Raw genomic sequence first — 21,064 nt, 5'->3', positions numbered from 1 at the left:
TGGTTCAATCTTTTAACTTTTTATGTACACTGCAGGTTTTCAATAAATCTGCACATAAGTATCCCTCATCTGATGGACACATGTTGCAGAATACAGGGGACAGCCACTGCAAAAAAACAACAACAAAAAACAACAACTGTGGTGATTCTGGGAGGGTATTGGAGCTGCTTTACATCAACATGAACAGTAGAGCATCACCCAAGAGGTGCTTCTGCTGGATAGCCATAGTGTAGGGAGAACATTCTTAATCCCTGTGGTTATAGCCATAGACATATATATAAAGGCTTTATATATAGCTATGGTTATAGCTGCATGGACGAAGGGAAACTCGGAACACGCAACTGTACCTAGATCTTATGCACTTGATTTGTTATGCTGCATTTTATTTGGCATTTTTCGTGCATACATTTAAATGCTCTTGTAACGTGAGTTACTTGAATTGTAATGACTACTATATTCCCGTATTTTGTTTATGTAATATGTTGTATTCTTTAATTCTACTGACAAAAGTAGGCTAATATATTTTTGTAACTCGTTACTATACGTTACCCCAACACTGGCAGCAGCACAGCCCACCGGTCTATTCTCCACGTCAAGTTTCTTAATAAACTTTAAAGATCGGTCCTTCCAGAATTCCGATCTTTTCCCTCTACGGCGCGGATGAACGTGTGCGTCGATGGATGCGAAAGTGGAGAATAAAGAAATGTGAGCATGTCCATCATGCGTAACTTTAAAACACTGAAAACATGCGCATCTCACTCTCTCCAGTCTCCAGACCCTTCATTGGCTCCCAGTCTAGAGCCAGATCGAGTTCAAAGCCATCAACTACATTACATGAGTACACCAGTAGGCTACATCAGGCTACACCTGCCTGCCCCACAAAGCGGTGCATTTTCGTGTCATCCTGTCAGAGCTCGCGCTCTCCACAACAACTTTCTGATTGACCCACACCGGAGAAGCGCAGGTATTGCGCCTCAGAGCTCTGTCTGGAACCTGTGCAGCGATCGATCACTGAACTTTAAATCACATCTAAAGACACACTTATTGAAAGGCATTTCGACACTTTTACCTGTTTGTTTTTAATGTTTTAAATTAAGCGTGTGCTATACACCGCCGGCTATACATACAAGTCTATTTATTGATTGATTAATGTTATTGGTGCAACAGTTAGAGAGCATAAACTGTGAATAGATGCGTTTAATGTTAATGCGTTTGTGTTTTTTACACGTTATACCAACTGTGTCCAAAGCCATGAGCAGCAATTAAGTCCCAGACCTGTTTCTATCCTTGGAATATGGATCTGTCCGACATCCAAATCCATTAGGTTGAACTTCAATTTGCTACTTTTCCCAACTTTTTCTGTTAAATTTGCTTCTAAACTATAATTAATTCCACATTATCAAATAATAATTAGAAATGATAATAATCTATCTTATGCTGTTAAAACACAATGCCCTTTACCAGAGTAGGTTAGTGAAGTTGTCAGTTAACTGGTTTCAGTTGGAAAACCGCAAAGCTGTAGCAGCAGCAGAGCCGCGCGAGCGCCTCGGAGGGACGAAGAGGGAGCTCTTCTTCTCCAGCTGCCATCCTACTCCAGTCCTGCTCCTCCCCCTCTCCTCCTCCAGAGCCACTTCTCTTTCTCATCACATCCCGAGGTAAATAACACACATTCAACAATAACAATCGCTTTTTGTTTGAATCATTTTTACCCAGACCTTTGCTGTTGTGTCCTAGACATTACTTTGTACTTGGAGAGCATTCGGGGGTTAGCCAAAGCGATAGAAATCATTTGTGATGGGGTCTTTGCTTTGTACCCCTGCTTTCCTGGCGTCGGGTCGGGGTTACGCTTCCTTAGGCAAGTCCGAGGTCTACTTTGTCAGATAAAACTGAGGTTATAGAAGCCGTAGCAGGAGTTAACATATAACGCAATAATGCAGATTATATTTGTGTTCAGGAAAAGCAGTTCAATGTAAACCATTGGGTTTGATACAATCCCAAAGATGCTAGCTATGCTAGGGCAACTAAAAACAGATACCTAGCCAGTTAGCATAGCTTTATCTCCAGTTGTTGCTAGCCGGCTAACAACGAACTGATTGTGGTTTCCTTCATACAGACAATTTGGCGAACTGATTGTGTCTAATGTGTTTGCAATTTAGTAATACTTATGTAATAATCTAAAAATGTTCGAGCTATAGTGTGGTAATACATACTCGAACACCACTGTAACGTTAATACATTGTAATAGCTGAAACATGAACTGAGATACAATTGCTTTATTGCGCTTGTTGTGGTTGGTTTCTTGTGTTTATCTACATCGTTCAGCTCACAGATCAGGAAAACAGATCAAGTGTGAACGTGTGATTTTGTCAAACTGTGCTTTAGCCAAGTTTGAATTGCACTGTGGTGGTGGTTACAAGTCAGTGTTGCTGTGTTTGTGGAGCTAAGCTGATCTCTATATGAAACAAATAATGCTGAAGAATGGCACGATACCAGGCAGAAAGAAAAAATCAATACATTTCAGGAACATGCCCAGACCACATTTTTGCGTTGTCTTTATTTCAGTTTAGTTGGGAAGTGTTTTTAGCTCAATGGCTTCACTTAAGTAGACATGACCTTAGCAGTTTACTGTCCTGAATGTGGCTCATACATTTGTTTTAATTATTATTTTGTAGGATTTCGGAGATGTGAGGAATAGGAAGAGTGTTATTGAACAGCTTGGCAATTGACACGACCATTTGACCTCATCTTCAGCATGAATGGTGATATGCCTCATGTTCCCATCACTACTCTTGCTGGAATTGCTAGCTTGACGGACTGTAAGTTATTTTTTATGTTTCCAGCTTTTGTTTTCACATCTAAATTACAGTGCTTTAATAATAAATCTATCTTTCATGTAATTGTTTATCTCTATAGTGTTGAACCAGCTACCCCTGCCTTCTCCACTGCCCGCCACCACTGCTAAAGGTCTGTTGTACAGCAGTAGAATCTCTGAGGAGGTGAACAATTTGCTGGTGTGTCGAGATGAGACTTTGGTGTCTCAGCTGATACACAGTCTTAACCAGGTCTCTACTGAACACATGTGAGTAAACATATTTGTTTTTAGCTGTTGATTTTGCAAAGGAACATAGTGGTTTAGGACCAGGCTCATATGTTTACCATGTGTGTGTTATATTTTCATGCAGTGAGCTGAAGGACAATTTGGGCAATGATGAGCCAGAAGGGGAAATGCCATTGCTGCTGCAGACCTTGTTGTCAAGGAACCCCAAAATCTTCAGGGATAAAAGTATGCCTTCTCAGAATAAGGTTTGGGGTTGTAAGGGGCTAACGGCTCAAGTAGGAGAATTTAAGTTTTTGCTCTGCTGTCTATTCAGTTGTCTATAATTTACCTGCACTTGGGGAGGCTTTGTTTATAACCGGTCCTGCATTATTCTGTTTCAGGTTTCTGAAAAGAAACTTTTTTTTAGTTATTGTCACAATATAGAGTAGGGCTGGGACAAAATATTGGATCGGATTTTTCGCAATACTTTTTGCTGCAATACCAAGTATCGATGCTTTATCAAGTATTGCAATACTTTCACCCCTTGTGTTTGGAAGTATTTTTATCATTCGCTCCTTTGTTTTCCGGTGACACTATTTTGTGTTAATGCATTTTTCATTATTATATTTTGAGTCTTACCACTAGTAACAGTCTTTCTATATTTCGACGTGTACACTTGTTGCTGCATAAAAATATGTCAGAATGTCACTAATTTAACCAACTACTTTATATTTTTCTCTGTCTATTTGCTATAGATGTTAGGCAGCCATCTTTGATTCAACAGTACAAAGTGAATCAAGTTCACGGTAGTCCTGCTTCCAACTATCAACAAACCTCTGTTCCTCAAAGTCCTTCTGGGTAGGGAACCTACATCATGGTAGTTACGGAATAATTACATATTTTTGCCTCTGTATGAAGACCATTCTGTTTTTTTTTTCCTCCAGATGTTTTACTTCTCAGCAGTCCGGGTCAGGTACAAGATTTATACCCAAGCAAAGCAGTCCCATACCAAGCCCTTACACTCCTCAAAGTCCAGATGACTATTTGCAATACAATCCTCCGAGTTATTCTCAACACCAACAATCCCAACAAGGTAAGCTAAGCTTGTCTTGTTTCCTGAACATCTCCTGCAGCCTGGTTGTTCATGGGTGGGGCATGTAGCTATCTCGTTGCCTCATCACTGTGTGCGCTATACATGTATCCCTCTGATGTCATCATTACACTGCAATAACTTTTACACGGGCCTGTTGTATTTTTGTTTCAACGCGGTTTTGTTTTACTTCTTTAAAAATGCCATGAAGATTAATACAGCGCTATTTTAAAATCGATCTGTCTGTACGCGCTGGGCGCGGCTGTGGAAGGACAGGTGAGTGTGCACCGATGTATGAGCAGTGTGGTCGTCGCTGCCGACAGTCAGTGTTCACTGTTCGCTGATTAGAAGAGTAAAAGTGTCGCAAAACTTCATTAATTTTGTAAAAAGACCAAAATAACGTTATGTTGAAGAGCAGACTTGTAAGAATGAACCACTCCTGGATAAAAAATATTTCTGAAGTTCACGTTGCAGAGCTGACATGTGACACTCTCAGTTAAAGGGCTTTTGATCGATTGCGTTATTGCCTACTCAGCTGTTTGCGTAGCTTTTCATTTAGATTCGCCACCGCCGCTGTGGGCGACATCCATCTTTGGCTCCGCGCATTGTGCCTTTACCGCTCAGAGCGGCGGCTCAGCGCGGTCCAACAGGACAGCCATACAGCGAATACACACTCACGCTCCGGGGGAAGAGACAGGTATCAGGTATTTTGTACTTGTTTTTCCATTTGAACCAAATGAGAGTCGGCCGGTTAGCCCCTCCCCTCAGCGTTACCATGGAGATATGTTACACAGTCATACCACACCATGTGACAAAATAATGTCAAAAAAGCATGTAGGCATGTAATATTTTGTGTTCCTATCAAGCAGAAGTGTTTTTGTAAAGATGCACGATCAGGATTTTTGGCACCGATCACTGATCACAAAAATTTTGATCGGCCGATGCCGATCATGACGAGTACTGATCACATGGTTTTAATTGAGTATTATGATTCATAATTTTATAGTGAAGATACTGGGCTTTTCTAAATGTGAATTGCTGTGTTGTGTGAATGTATTTAAAGTTTCTATTTCTATTGGAATATTATATACAGGCTACAAATCTGTACATTGTCCTGCTTTACCTCCAACTTTATTGTTATTATTATTATGTATTATTACTGATATTATTACAAAGTTGTATTGGTTTATATCGTATTGTTTTATTACTTTGACAACGAAATTTCCTTCATGGTTCAAGTTAAAGTTAGTTTTTAATGTTTTTTATAATATACAGTATTTTTAACAGCGCGTGTTATTTCGGCCAAATCAAATCCCTGTCTGGGTTGCTACTCGTGGTTTCCTCAGATGCGCTTTGTGGATGGTTACAGAGAGGCCAGGCGGGCACTCAGCTTTAACACAGTGGAATTAGGAGCGTTTTGGGTTTGGCCTGTAACTTTGCACAATATTCGAAGAAAGAGAAGAAAACTTGCACAAGGAGACTTGCGGCATGAGGTGCCAAACACATACACGTTTTACTTTCTCTTTTGACTCGCAGCCATTAAGTGACATTTCAGCACATTTTCTCAGCAAAATAAGACAGGACACGGACTCCTGCCTCTAATCGTAGTTTCCAACACTTTTCATACAGCACTGCCTTCTCGCGTCTGGAGCGCATATACAGTATGCGGTAGATGCAAAGGTAAATAAAGGCACATGGCACGTCTCCTCCTTTTCCTCCTGTTAGAAGTCCCATACGCATGTACTTAATTGCCATGAACCCTCATTATGCTTTTGTCTTCAAGCTTAGCGGGTTAGCTCGCGCTCCATAGTTGTTTTGTTTAGTTTCAGGGCTGTCTGTAAATGAGTAGAGCCTCGAGGCGCATAGAGATAGAGTCTGCATTTACATCCAGAATGTAGCCACGAATTACATTTAAAGGAGAACTAACTAACTTGTTTGCCTTAATAAACCCTTTTCGTAGTCCTTCTGGGGTAATGTTGGGTCTTCCCCTGGTTTCTCTGGCCTGAATACCACCCTTGCAACTTTCCCTGCACCAGGTCGGAGGCGCAATACACACTAACAGAATCGCAAAGAAGAAGCTAACAGGCTAACGGGCAAAGCTAACTGCGGGCTAGCACCACTTAAAGGAATAGGCCACCGTTTTTACATACCGAGATATGTTCTTACCTCACTTTAGCCGAGTTAATATATCCCCGTCTGGTCTTTGTCCGTGCGCTCTGTCACGCAAACGGAGCACATACGCAGCCTCTCCCGCATGTCATATAGCTCCAAAAAAGCTCACGATAGAAGCTACCAAGCTCTTCCACGTGTTCCCTATTTAAATAAGGGGTACTATATTGTGAGGCGTAATGATACGAGGAGCAAAACGTCCGCGCAGTAACTCCTAAAGGTTATTGACGGAAGTGAGCGGGGGGAAGTCTTTAGGAGTTACTGCGCGGACGTTTTGCTCCTCGTATCATTACGCCTCACAATATAGTCTCCCTTTTTATCTGCTTATAAAATCGACATGCTACATTTCTGTGTAAATATACTTCGCATGAAAACACTTCACGTAACTTTATTTAAATAGGGAACACGTGGAAGAGCTTGGTAGCTTCTATCGTGAGCTTTTTTGGAGCTATGTGACATGTGGGAGAGGCTGCGTATGTGCTCCATTTGCGTGACAGAGCGCACGGACAAAGACCAGACGGGGATATATTAACTCGGCTAAAGTGAGGTAAGAGCATATCTCAGTATGTAAAAACGGTGGCCTATTCCTTTAAACAGTATTTACAGCCAAGTTTGAGTGAAAATAATAATTATTTATTGGGTTGTGGCACAATGTACAATATCCATCTCTCACTTTGTCTAGTTTTCAGTCAGCATAGTAGGAGTAAATTTACTCATGGACAATTAATGAGTAAAAAACAATATTTTTTTAACAAATGGATCGATAGATAGATAGATCAAAGAGCTATCAAAGAGCTGTTACTGGAAAACAAATGAGTGCAGGATAAAAATACCTCCAAACACAAGTATTGAAAGTATTGCGATGCTTGAAAAAGGTTCGATATGTGGTATTGCAGCACAAAATATTGCGATCCAGATCCGATTTTGTCCCAGCCCTAATTGATAGATAAATAGATGTGCTTTATGCTCTAGAACTTATTCATTTCTATCTAAGTCCATACACCCGCCAAGCCATTAAATCTGGCCTGCGCCTCATTTTCCATAAAAATATAGATTTTTTTTGGCACCCATAACTAGCCAGAGCGGGCTCAAATGAAAACACAGCTTCATCAAACAGACTTTTAACTAAGAAAACAGGAGGCTTATCATTGGAGGGACTGACAGATTTTACCAAATTGAAGCACAAGGACCATGAGCATCGTGTTTTTGGTCGGATTATGACGTGCAGAAGCAAGACTCCTTGCGGTCCGCGACACCGTGGACAGCGTGTTTCCCTGTCTTCATCGGTGCAAAGAGCCTGACTAGCAACTTCAAGATAAAAACAGCAGTTGTGGTTGTGTTTGTAAAACGAGTGCTGAAGCTGATGGCGCGTGAGTTCTTGGGACACCAGCTAGCACACATGTTAACTGGTCAACACGTTAAACCTCGCTATCTGGACCCGTATTCGCCAAATATCAGAGTAATGATTTGACAGGTGCATTTTCTGCTTCCTTTGTCCCTTGACTTCATTCGATCCGCATTTGTGGGAAAGGTACAAGTGCTTTCTTTGCGATGGTAGAAGTCAACAGGTAAAAGTGGCTGAAGCAGAATAAATGAGGATGCAAACACGAGCGCGCCCAATTCACGGAGTTTCAAGAGCCAAGAACAGCGGCTCCACAGAGGCCTGGTCAGCCCTCTACCCGCTCAGCTGTGAGGACTGAGTGTCATGTTTGAGAGAAACTGGTCTTACCTCAGTTGGTCCTCACATGAAACTGTCTCAGGCCTTTGGCCTGGTTTAGATGTGGTTTAGTCCTGCTTTTTTCTCATTTATTTATCCCAAAAATATTAATATGTTAGTGGTAATGGTTAAGGGTCACCCAGTGGCCAATGACCTCTGAGAAATCTGGCCTAGTATAAAATGGAAATGGTAAACAGCACAAAAATATACAATACAACAAATATATAATGTTAGCCACATAGCATAATTGCCTAACTCATTTTTGTTTTGATTTTGGAAAACATGTAAAAAGACGTTTTATTGGAAACACATTGTTTTTCTCTTATTGCCATTTTAACAATACAAAATTACTTAGGCAGTTATGCTATGTGGCTAACGCAAAAAAGTAACTAACTAACTAAATAACAATCTTATTTATATTTACTGTCTGGCGGCTGGGGATTAAGGATCTCTTGAACCTTTCCATATTGCAACACATGGAGAGGAATCTGTCATTGCGGCGGCTTTGGCTTTGATCTTTGGATCTGTGGACAAATGCTCTTACCATTTACCTTTATCTACAGAATGCAGGAGTTTCTGTAATTAAATACGGGCCTTGACTACTTATTGAAATGTATAGTATAGGTTTAATATGTGCAATTGTTATCTGATGTGAACTTTTGAAACATTTGTTTTCACAGCTGCTGGTATGAGAAATATCCATGACAACAAGGTATCTGGACAACTATCAAATAACTCCAATCACAATGCACGAGTTGGTTCCAATGACAACTACATGATGACTCAGAGATTGGGAAATGAGGTAATAACAACTTTCTACCCTAATTACACCTCACGTGACTTTTAAAACATAAACAATGTATTGTAATTTTCAGGAAAATGGATCCTCCATGAAAGAGGCTGCTTTTTCTGTGAGATCTCCAAATTCTTCACGCTCTCCTACTGGACATGATGAGACCACAAAACGTATGTATAAATTAACTATTTGTGTAATACAGTATAATGACATAAATGATGATTGTTTGCCATTTTTATTTCTATAGGATCGAGGGTCATCATGCAGTCACCTAGTGATCTGCCTGACAAACAACTAACTTCAACAGAGTACAAGAAGAAACAGAAAGAGAGGAACAAAGAGGAATTTGAACAAATTGACAAAAATGCTTTGTATGACATAGTAAGCTCTCCAATGAAGGACTCTTCAAGGCTGACTTTAAAATTGACTAGAGTAAGATCGTCTGACACTGATCACTCTGGAGAACCGCCCTCTGTAGAAAATGCTAATCACATTGAAACTAGTGTAATGAAGGATAATCGGTCATCAAGAACAACACAAGATGCATCACACAAGTCAGAAGCTGAGGAGCAAGCAAACTGCCATCCGCCTCTTGCCCAAAACAATGCGAAGGATACAGCGGTGTGTGATGATACTGAAACAGATGCACTTTCAGAGTCTGAGAAAGTAGAACATGAGTCGTCATTTGAGAAAGAACGCTGGAATAAAGATGTTCAGGATAAAGGTAAAGACATGCATTATTCTTACTTGCTGTCTAAATTTCTCATCCCATGTTTTTTTTTGTTCTTCTTTTAGACAAACCACTGAAGAAACGAAAGCAGGACTCTTATCCTCAGGAACCTGGAGTTGGGGGGACTTCTGAAGCAGGGGATGGCCCTTGCCTTCAGAAAGATAACCGTAACAGCAAGTTAATATCACGAAAGACATTGGCTACAAATAATGGTACTGGTCGGCCTGCTTTGATGGTCAGTATTGATCTTGAGCAAGCTGGACTAGGAAAAGCCCAGCCTGTAGTTGTCTTGGAACCTCGTGAGATTTGTGAAGATCACCTAAAGCGCCTCAAATCCAAGCTAGATGAAAAGGGAAACAAAATTGTTGAAAACCAAGCTATCACCAAACAGCACACTGATACTCATAGAAAGTTAGAAGCTCGTAAACACTACCAGGAAAACCAGAGGGAACCTAAACAGCAACAAGACGTCACGAATGACAGCAGTGAAAAACACAATGAGATGGGCACACATCAAAAACACAAAGTAAACACAGAAACCAGCAAAGAGCAAGGTAGTCGTCATCTTAACGCCAAGATTTCTGATAGTTCAAAAACCATCAAGAGGACAGAAATAAATATCAGCCCTGAATATGACAAGGAAAAGGACAGGCACAAGGAAAAAGAGCGGAGTAAAAATGTAGAAAAACATAAAGAAAGTAATAAGGACAAAGTCAAAAACAGGGATCCAAGCAAGGATAGAGGAGACCATAAAGGAGACCAGAATACAAGCGCTGATATGGGAAAAACACGAGAAGATAAAGAGAGAAGTCTTTGTAAAGACAGAGACAAGGGTAAAACCCCAAAACAAAGCCAAGACACCAATAAAGACCAAACGAACAAAAAAAGTGATACCAATAAAGACCATAGTCAAAATAAGGGTAATAAAGAGGTGGACACAGAAAAACTCCAGAAAAAAGACCAAGACTTGGATAAAGACCGTCACAGGAAAATGGTGAAAGAGCCGGACAGGGACAAAGGCCAAGGGAAGCTCCAGGACCACCGGGATAAAAACAGAAATCGGAACCAGGACCAAGAACGAGTGAAAGAGAAAATCCAAGAAAAAGCCCAGGACCATGGTAAAGATGGAAGCCACAGTAAGAATAAGGAAAGGGCCAAAGGTGTCATCCAAGGAAAGGACCAAGCAAAAGACCAAAAGTACAATAAGGATAAAGAGGCCAAAACCCAAGAAAAGGACCCAGATATTAAAAAAGACAGACAACGTAACAGGGACCGGGAAACTGAGAAAAATCAAGAAAAGAAACCGGAGTCAGACAAAGACAGAAGGCACAGTAAGGATAAAGAGCGGGATCAAACAAAAAAACGTGAGAAAGACAGAGAGCGGCTTAAAGTCCGCGAAGAACATGGAAGGGATAGGGAAAAGAAGCAGACCAAACCAGAGGAAAACTATAAAAGACAGTCTGGTGATAAGCACGCTAAACCAGATTGCTATAAAACAAAGCATGATGGAAGTAAAAAATCCACTGACCCCAGTAGCCGATTAAAGACAGAAAGTGTCTCTTCTACAAACAAGGAAGACCGAAAGAGTGCGAATGGTAGTTCTAGTGGTCAGACTGGACATAAACAGACTGTGGAGACCAAGACTAGTGAGCTTCCCTCATACCTGGGTGGCACTGGATCAGGCTTGAAAAACTTTGTCATTCCCAAGCTAAAGCGAGATGGACATAAATCAGTTGATGGGCTGAGTGAGCCTCGAGTCAGACTGGAGAGAGTGTCACTGATTAAGAATCTGGCAAAAGCATCTAAGCCTGTAGTTGTTCTAAAGAGACTCGGTATTGACGAAATAAAAGAAATTATTAAGAAGAGCAGAAATGCACGTTCATCCAGAGGCTCATCGTCCAAATCAGGTAAAGTATGGTACATGCATGCAGCATATAAATATAGATTTGATATTCGAAGATTCCAAGCCTTTATTAAGTTCTCTGTCCCTGTTTAATTAGTAGCTGTTCTAATGGCTGTTTTTTCTGTGTTCCCAGAAATGTTATCAAATAAGCGCAGACACAGTGCAGTTAGTAAGAAACCTAAGTATGTGGTGTCCAACTCTGAAGAGGACAGTGAAGATGACTCTGATGACGAGGGTATATTTTTAAAATTTATATAATATTCTTGATATGTGAAAGACATTATGCCATCATTGGCTTAAGTTACAACAACTTAGTTTGCAAAGTTTGCATTTGTTTTTGCAGTCGTAAGAAAAAAATCGAAGAAAGGCAACGACAAGACCTGGAAATGTGAAGACAAAAGAGGTCGGACTTCGAGTAGCCGCTATCGTGAAAGAAGTCCAGAGGATTCAGATGATAGTTCTCCACCTCCAAGTCTGAGCGCTGGTAAATCACTGTCAATGTGTTCAGTTATTTGGTTCCGAAAGTTTTTTAATCACAACATCATCTTTGTTTACTTAAGTTGCCAGAAAACTGAATAAAAAAGAGAAGCAGAAAAACAAAAAGTTTTATGAGTCCAAGATGACAACTGAGGGTAAAGAGTCATTCCTTTAGTAACAAATCCTTTTTGAAATATTTTTTATTAGAATGTGCCTATTGTCTGCTACAGAAATGATGGATTCATCCACATTCAAGAGATTTACAGCAAACTTGGACGCCATAATTGAGAACCTTGACGATGCAGATTTGACTGCCACAGGTACATGCCACAAACTTGGGAAGCATTTTGAGCTAAAATATCTAGATTACAAAATTAAAAACTTTTTATGTAGATGATGACGAAATACCAGAGGAACTCCTTCTCGGACAGCACCAACTGAGTGAGCTTAGCAGTGACTCTGCTAAGATTAAGGCTATGGGTATTTTCAACAAGGTAAGACAAAAGTTAGCTGGCCCAGCACATTCTCACTTCACCTTCAGTAAGAAGAATCAAAGGTTTAATCAATATGTATTTCATTGATTTACAGATTCCGTCTCAAAGATTAGTGAAGATAATGAATATCCTTGAGAAGAACATTCAGGACAGCGTTAAACTTTCAACACTCATGGGTTTTGTAAGTAACGTTATTGTTCAGATATTTTATTGAGTTATTCCCTGTTGCTTGCATTTTCATGTTCCATTATATTTTAGGATAATGATTCTGTGGATGAAGAAAAGCTGTGGCGTGACCTCATTATGGAACGAGTGACCAAATCTGCGGATGCCTGTCTGACTGCCCTAAACATTATGACATCTCCACACATGCCCAAAGCTGTTTACATTGAGGATGTGATTGAAAGGGTGCTGCAATTCAGCAAGTTTCATTTGCTGAATACTCTGTACCCTCAATATGACCCAGCCTACAGGGTAGATTCTCATGGAGGTTAGCACGCTGTCTTTAATACTTCAGACATTCTCCTCAAGTATTAAGTTCACACAATGTGTCTTATACCATCTCCAGGTGGCCACAGTTCAAAATCTAAGCGAGCCAAGAATTCCAACAATAAACAGAAGGTGTTTGTGAAGCTCTACAGTAAAGTTTGTGATATTGTGAGCAATATGTCAGAGCTCCTTGAGATTCAGCTGCTCACTGACACCACTATTCTTCAGGTAGAACCTTGTATTTGTAGTCCCTCTGAAAACAAACATGTTTGAACCTTGTCACTTAAAGTGTCATATTCTGACCAGGTGTCTACCTTGGGCATTACACCGTTCTTTGTGGAGAATGTCAGTGAGTTACAGCTATGTGCCATCACACTTGTCACAGCGGTATGTTATGGACCGGACATGTTGTCATGCCATCTCTTTCGTCATACCATTCATTTCTGTTTTTATGTTCTTTTTAGATCTTTTCTCGCTATGACAAACATAGACAGCTAATTCTTGAAGAGATTTTTACCTCCCTGGCAAGACTGCCTACCAATAAACGCAGCCTCAGGAATTTTAGGTGATTTTAAAGTGAAATGAATTGCTCTTATTTTCATCCAAACAGATGTTTATGATGCATATGTTCTTCTTAGGTTAAGCTGCAGTGACTCGGATGATGACTACGTTCACATCCAGATGGTTTCTGCCCTTGTCCTCCAGCTCATCCAGTGTGTGGTGCAACTACCGTCTGAAAGAGACGGAGAGGAAGAACAGAAAAAGAAGGTATTTTTCAAAATACCTGATCGTTTGTCAATTTATTTTCTCTTCCATATTATTAAACCATGTTATTGCTTATATAGGTTGATAAAGATGTCTTTATTACAAATTCTTATGAAATAGCCATGAGGACTGCTCAGAATTTCCTGTCAGTTTTCCTTAAAAAGTAAGTGCTTTTCTCTTGAAACCTTGTTAATAAAAGTGGCATATTTGGAGTGTTGCTTTAATTGTTTATTTCAGGTGTGGAAGTAAACAGGGCGAGGAGGACTACAGACCCTTGTTTGAGAACTTTGTCCATGACTTGCTCTCCACTGTTAACAGGCCTGAATGGCCGGCAGCTGAACTGCTGCTCAGTCTGCTGGGAAGATTGCTGGTCAGTACCAGGTTTAATAAAAATAAAAAAAAAGACAAAACTAACCCTTTTGCATTTGTTGTCACTAGGTTCATCAGTTTAGTAACAAGCAAACAGAAATGGCACTCAGAGTAGCATCACTGGATTACCTAGGCACCGTGGCCTCTCGCCTACGCAAAGATGCAGTCACTAGCAAAATGGACCAAAAAGTCATTGACCGCATTTTGAAGGTACAACTTCAAACCATATTCTCATTATGAGCCTTTAGATTAGCTGTAAGGTTTAACTGTGCATTTAACGCTCTACTGATTGAATGATTGTCCATAGACGCCAGGCAATGATGAGGTTCAGCAGCTCCAGAAGACCTTGCTCGATTATATTGACGACAACGTAGAGACGGACACGTCTTTGCTGGTAAGCTTATGGTACCATCAAACATTTGAGTTATTTATCGATAAATAGACATACCTGTACTTCAGACATAACTCTATTGTTTTGTTTCATTTGTAACAGTTTGCCAGGAACTTTTACCTTGCTCAGTGGTATAGAGATGTAACAAGTGAGGCAGACAAAGCCATAAAATCTCAAAACGAGAGGGATGAGGACTCAAAATATTATTCCAAGGAGGTTGAATCAACAGAGGAAATAATGCACAAAGCAGAGACGAGAAAGAAATTTCTTCGAAAAATAATAAAGACATCACCTTCTCATTTTAGTTCTTTAAAGTAAGTGGCACATTATAAGAAATTTTTTACATGGCCTTAATGTCATTCAGTGGGTCATACATGTGTTCTCTTTTTCAGGTCAAATTCAGACGTAGTGGACTATGAAGACTGCTGTCTTGTTGTTAGATATTTGGCCTCTATGAGGCCTTTTGCACAGAGCTTTGATATTTATTTATCACAGGTAATTATTGTGTAACAGTTCAGAACTAAAGCTATCATCTTTTTGCAAGTAGCACAGTACAATATCATACCAATCATGCAATATTATAATTTTACATGGTTATTATTATCATAATAATTGTGGATAAATTTAAACTTTAAAATACTATTGCCACATGATACAACGGTAGATAGAATCATTGTGTTTTGTGTTTTTGTGAATACATTTCTTATTAAAATGTATTCACTAAAAATTAATTATTATTTAAACTTATCTATTGGCAGCTTTACATTTCATATAATTATGAGTTAAATTGTGATTTAACTAATACTCTTTCTCTCCCTTACGATAGATTTTAAGAGTGTTGGGTGAGAGTGCAATTGCGGTCAGAACAAAAGCCATGAAGTGTCTCTCTGAAGTAGTGGCTGTCGATCCAAGCATCTTAGGCCGAGTAAGTTTACACACAAAGCTCATGAACACAGAATGATACAGTGTTTCCAAAGCTGTAAACATGTTCCTGTCTTTATTGTAGACTGATATGCAGCGTGGGGTCCACTGCCGCCTTATGGACAACTCCACCAGTGTGCGAGAAGCCGCGGTGGAGTTACTCGGCCGCTTTGTGCTCAGTCGCCCAGAACTCATTGAGCAGTACTATGATATGCTGATTGAACGAATACTGGTAAATTTCATTATTATTCTGGAAAAAAGTGGACTCTTATGTAAACTTGAACCTTTTCACAATGATTAGTTTGACTGCAAAAAGTTCACTCATAGTACAAAGGTTCAGCTGAGGTTAAAATGCCCTGCTGTCCACACTACCCCCTACAGACCGGCCTATGTACTGCAGCTGTATTCGTTGCATTTGATGTCAGAATGTAAATGTTTTGTGTTTTTCCTTTTAAACAGGATACGGGCATAAGTGTCCGGAAGCGGGTCATAAAGATTCTGAGAGACATCTGCCTTGAACTGCCAGACTTCCACAAGATCACTGAGATGTGTGTGAAGATGATCCGCAGGGTTAATGATGAAGAGGGCATCAAGGTTTTTGTTTTATTAATTGTATTAATTTTTCTGCATTTGTCTGATTCTAACTGAGCGCTTGAATGTTTGCTCTGAACAGAAACTAGTCAATGAAACGTTTCAGAAACTCTGGTTTACTCCAACGCCAAGTCATGATAAAGACGCAATGACCCGCAAGATCCTCAACATTACAGATGTGGTAAACATATGTGCTCATTGATTTATTAATTTGCTCATGTTTTAAGCCTGATGTACACTGCATGGCTTTGGACATATGAGGCAAAAATAATACTCATAGGGAAATCTTATGCTGTAGCTCACAAACAGGGTGTGGAATTTACTAATTATTACGCAGTGTTGACTTAATACTGAAAATAAAGTGTTGACTTTATAACTGAAATAACCATAACGTTACAGGTGTCAGCATGTAAAGACTCTGGCTATGACTGGTTTGAGCAGCTTCTTCAGAATGTAAGTTTTAAGTGCTAATAGTTTCCTGCTTTGTGCTATGTTTCGCCATAACATTTACATTTTTCGTGTAGCTTTTTAAGTCTGAAGAAAACGCATCCTACAAACCAGCCAAGAAGGCCTGTGTTCAGCTGGTGGACACCCTGGTTGAACACATTGTAAAATACGAAGAGTCTCTGGCTGGTTGGTATTTTGGAGATTTCGGACCAAGCTTTTAAGTGTCTTTGTTACAGTCGGACTTTTTCTTTTTTCAGACTGTGAGGACAAAGGGGTCAGTTCGGGTCGCCTTGTGGCATGTATCACCACGCTGTACTTGTTCAGCAAGATCCGAGCCCAGTTACTGGTCAAGCATGCCATGACGATGCAGCCATACCTGTCAACTAAGTGCAATGTGAGTGATTACTAACAGGCTTTGTCAAATTTCTAAATATGGATCCGCTTCAGTGATGAAAGTATTTTTACGTTGAATACTTGTGCAGCAGAGTCATTTACGCATTTTTAGCAAGATTCTGTAGCAGATTTAGGGCTCTAAAACTGTAATACAGGCAAGGCAGTTGTTTTCCAGCTTGCTATTTATCACCTGTCTCGAAAAGTGACCTCCATAATGTTTTATTTTCAGACCCAGAATGATTTCATGGTCATTTGTAATGTGGCCAAAATCCTGGAGCTGGTGGTGCCTCTCATGGAGGAGCCCAGTGAGAGCTTCCTCACGACTGTGGAGGAAGATTTGATGAAGCTCATCATCAAATATGGCATGACGGTGAGCCTGACTCAGTTGCAGGCTTTCTTCCAATAATGTTTTGTGTGCCTAATTATTCTTCACTGTCTCTTCTCACTAGGTTGTCCAACACTGTGTAAGCTGTCTTGGTGCTATTGTGAATAAGGTCACACACAACTACAAGTTAATTTGGGCATGCTTTAATCGCTACTATGGTAAATGAATGCAGCTGTGAACATTCTGCATTATTGTGTTTTGCTTTGTTATATATATATATATATATATGTGTTTTTATTTTCTATAGGGGCTTTGGCTAAACTTAAAACCCAACATCAGGAGGATCCCACTAGTCCTACTCTGGTAAACAACAAACCCACTCTCCTGCGCGGACTTTTTACTGTTGGGGCGCTTTGTCGACACTTTGACTTTGACTTGGAGGAGTTCAAGGGTACCACCAAGGTAAAATCCACTGCCCTCTTCATTCACTGCGATCTCTGTATATCTACAGTATCTCAAATGCTCAAATTTCATGCAGATTGTGATCAAAGACAAGGTGCTGGAGCTACTGATGTATTTCACCACTCATCAAGATGAGGAAGTGCAGATCAAGGCACTCATAGGACTAGGTAGAGATTTTAATACAATTTTGATGTGGAAATATGGTTCAACAGTGATTAATGTAATCTTTATTTATTTAAAGGCTTCCAGTTCATAATGCATCCAGAGCTGATGTTTGTGCAGGATGTTAAGGTCTTGTATAACAACAGTCTGACCGACGAGATTGTGTCGGTCAATTTGAAGATCCAAGTGTTAAAGAACCTGCAGACATACCTTCAGGAAGAGGACTCTCGGATGCAAGAGGCTGACCGCGAATGTGAGTTCTATTAGTTTAGGCAAACCATCTTTTAAGAATTCTCTGCATTTATTAATATAACGTTTTGGGACATGTAGGGAAAAAGACGGCCAAAGAGGAGGATCTGAAGGAAATGGGCGACGTCTCCTCTGGCATGAGCAGCTCCATAATGCAGATCTACCTGAAGCAGGTGCTGGAGTCTTTCTTCCACACGCAGTCGACTGTGCGTCACTATGCCCTCAATGTGATCACATTGACTCTGGGACAGGGGCTTGTGCATCCCGTACAGGTATTTAAAGATTAGATCCCAAATATAGTTAGTTGTTAAACACTCGCTACTTCTAGATTCTAATAGATTTTGTATCGTAGTGTGTGCCATACTTGATCGCTATGGGAACGGACCCAGAGCCAACCATGAAAAACAAGGCAGACAACCAGTTGGTGGAGATTGACAAGAAATATTCAGGTTTCATCCATGTAAGTGTTTATCAACGATACTTAGTATAGCTCTACAACCTGTGCCTTATACCAAAGGTTTGATATGGTTTTTCGTACCCCTCCAGATGAAGGCTGTGGCCGGTTTGAAGATGTCTTATCAAGTGCAGCAGGCCATTGCTGGATCCAAAACTGCTGTAGTCCGAGGTTTTCGCCCTGATGACAAAGACGCGGCTCTCTGCTCTCACCTCTACTCCATGGTCCGTGGAAACCGACAATACAGACGAGCTTTCCTCATATCACTGCTCAACCTATTTGACGACAGCACTGTAAGTTGACTATGTTGTATTTAAGTTGGATGTTTTTTTTTTCGACCAAAGTGGTTAAATTCATCCAATCTTTCTACAGAAAACAGAAGTAAACATGCTGCTGTTTGTAGCAGACAACTTGGCCTGCTTCCCATACCAGACTCAAGATGAACCACTGTTTATCATGCACCATGTTGACATTACTCTGTCTGTGTCCGGTAGCAACCTGCTGCAGTCGTTCAAAGAGGTAAGAAAGAAAAACACACATTTTGCATTGGGGCCATGAATTAGTGTACTTATGGAGGAATCATTTGTGCAGTCCTTGCGAAAAGAGCCAGTGCCACGGCAGAAGAATGCAAAGAAGAAGGAGAAGAAGAAAAAGAAACACAAAAAGAGAAAGCACAACTCTGAGGATGAAGACGACAGCAGTGACGACAGCAGCAGCAGCTCCAGCTCCAGCAGTAGCAGTGAGGAGGAAGTGGTCCGCAAGAGGAAAAAGCCTACAGATTCAGACTCGGATTTGGACGACGAGGATGCTGTTTTAGACCGGTTACCTGACAACCACGGTCCTCTGCTGGACTTTGCCAGTGCCTCGCAGGGTGTGCTGTTGCTGCTGATGCTAAAACAGCATTTGAAAAATCTATACGGCTTCTCCGATAGGTAAATCACTACAGTAACCTTTGATGTATAGTTTTACACGTACATTACACTACGTTTTTGTTGTTGCAGCAAAATCCAGAAGTACTCGCCAACAGAGTCAGCCAAAGTCTATGACAAGGCAGTGAACAGAAAATCCACTGTGCATTTTAACCCTCGACAAACACTTGATTTCCTGAAGACTAATGTAGCCTGCACAAATCTCAGCAATGAATCTAAAAAGAATATTGTGAAACAGTTTCTCGATGTAAGTACCACGAGTTATTTTCATGATATCATTTTGAAGTGACGCAGGCTGACCTAAGGAAAGATGCTACAATGACTGACCAATTATCTTGTTTCTTTTAGTTCAAGTTACTTATGGAGCACTTGGACCGTGAAGAGGAGGATGAGGATGGTGAAGCTAATGCCAATGCCAAAAACAAAGTCATTACTTCCCTGCTCAAAGGTCCAAAGCTACAAAGCAACAACCATCACGATGAAGCTGCTCCATTAGAGTCAAGTGATGAAGAAAGTGAGGATGAGAGTCCCCAAGTGGTAAGATTGATTTCATCTTTGTGTTTGTCTATTAGTTATAAGATATTTCTTACATACTGTATCTATTATATTTTACTTCACAGAGGAAGCCAAAAAAGGGTGTTCGGGATTCGGCAGAAGACTCTGGTCATAAGGGCGATCCTGTTGAGGCTAGGGACATCATTGCCACCCTCTGCCCCAAATACAAAGACAGACCGCAGATTGCCAGAGTTGTTGAGAAAAACCGAACTGGCTACAGTATACACTGGATGACAGGAACTTACTCTGGGCCTTGGTCTGTTGCAAAGAAAAGGGACGGTCGCAAAAAGGTGCCTTGGGTTGACACTATAAAAGAATCTGACATTATTTATAAGAAAATCAATCTGACGAGTGGACAGAAACTCTCAAATAAAGTTGTACAGACACTCCGGGCGCTTTACGCCTCCAAGGATAAGACAAAGAAATAAATGACTTCTAATTCCAACAATGTTAACTTTGCTATAGACCGTAATATAGGAAGCAGTGGATAGTATTGGTAACATTGACCTGTTGAAAAGGCAAATGTTAATGTCGAAGACAAGAAGCGTACCATAAGAAGGTAATGTTTTGGAAAACATTGTATGGGAGTTCCTTCGCTGTTGTGCAGCAACTGTTTTTGATTTTTATTCCCACTGTATTATAGTTTAAAACATGTTTATATCTGAACATAATTCTGTAAAATAAGTGAATGTTGTAAGTTAGTGTATTCATGCTGTTCTTAATAAAGTGTTTTTGAAGTTTAAACTAGCGACAGATCTTTTATTTACAATAGTGTGAAATATTTCCATGTTTTCCTTCTGGTTTTGTTTCTGGATTTAAAGTTGTCAAACAGCAACACTGCAAAATGTACAACATTTTAATATTTTATTTGTCACTGTTATAAACAAGCAGTATGTGCCTATACATAGGGGAATTTGCTGTTTTTAAATGTATATTTTGATGTTATATAGAAAATGAAGATACCCTGTATCTCTGAAGTCAATACTGCAATAAATCATTCATATGCCTTTTTATTTGTTTGTTGATGTTTAACGTTAAATATTCATAATTTACCATTTTTGAGGAGTTTTGTTCAAATGAAATAAAATGAGTGAATTACTTATACGACAGCCATGAGGAAAAGAGAGGACATTGAAGAGACGTGCAGAG

The 21,064-nt window shown here is 40.1% G+C and overlaps 1 protein-coding gene across 1 annotated transcript; it reads left to right on the top strand.

Annotated features, from left to right (window-relative positions):
• The first annotated feature begins 1,535 nt into the window (after nt 1-1,535).
• Nucleotides 1,536-20,905, top strand: LOC306982545 (nipped-B-like protein B). The gene is made up of 47 exons (XM_079582505.1): nt 1,536-1,655; nt 2,673-2,816; nt 2,914-3,079; nt 3,183-3,283; nt 3,793-3,895; nt 3,982-4,130; nt 8,694-8,815; nt 8,889-8,979; nt 9,057-9,533; nt 9,605-11,446; nt 11,576-11,677; nt 11,786-11,926; nt 12,003-12,074; nt 12,150-12,239; nt 12,313-12,413; nt 12,508-12,594; nt 12,672-12,903; nt 12,982-13,130; nt 13,209-13,289; nt 13,367-13,467; nt 13,541-13,670; nt 13,748-13,830; nt 13,905-14,037; nt 14,106-14,246; nt 14,344-14,430; nt 14,530-14,741; nt 14,820-14,922; nt 15,254-15,352; nt 15,434-15,580; nt 15,808-15,942; nt 16,022-16,120; nt 16,339-16,392; nt 16,464-16,572; nt 16,644-16,780; nt 17,009-17,149; nt 17,229-17,322; nt 17,412-17,566; nt 17,643-17,733; nt 17,808-17,981; nt 18,059-18,249; nt 18,330-18,437; nt 18,524-18,724; nt 18,804-18,950; nt 19,023-19,363; nt 19,433-19,607; nt 19,709-19,897; nt 19,981-20,905. The coding sequence occupies exons 2-47, from the start codon at nt 2,753-2,755 to the stop codon at nt 20,341-20,343; spliced, it is 8,310 nt and encodes a 2,769-aa protein (XP_079438631.1). The 5' UTR covers nt 1,536-1,655; nt 2,673-2,752; the 3' UTR covers nt 20,344-20,905.
• The last annotated feature ends 159 nt before the right edge of the window (nt 20,906-21,064 follow it).

Source organism: Gobius niger (genome assembly GCF_951799975.1).
Source record: "Gobius niger genome assembly, chromosome: 2".
Taxonomy (NCBI): domain Eukaryota; kingdom Metazoa; phylum Chordata; class Actinopteri; order Gobiiformes; family Gobiidae; genus Gobius; species Gobius niger.
This window is presented reverse-complemented; position numbering and strand designations above follow the sequence as displayed.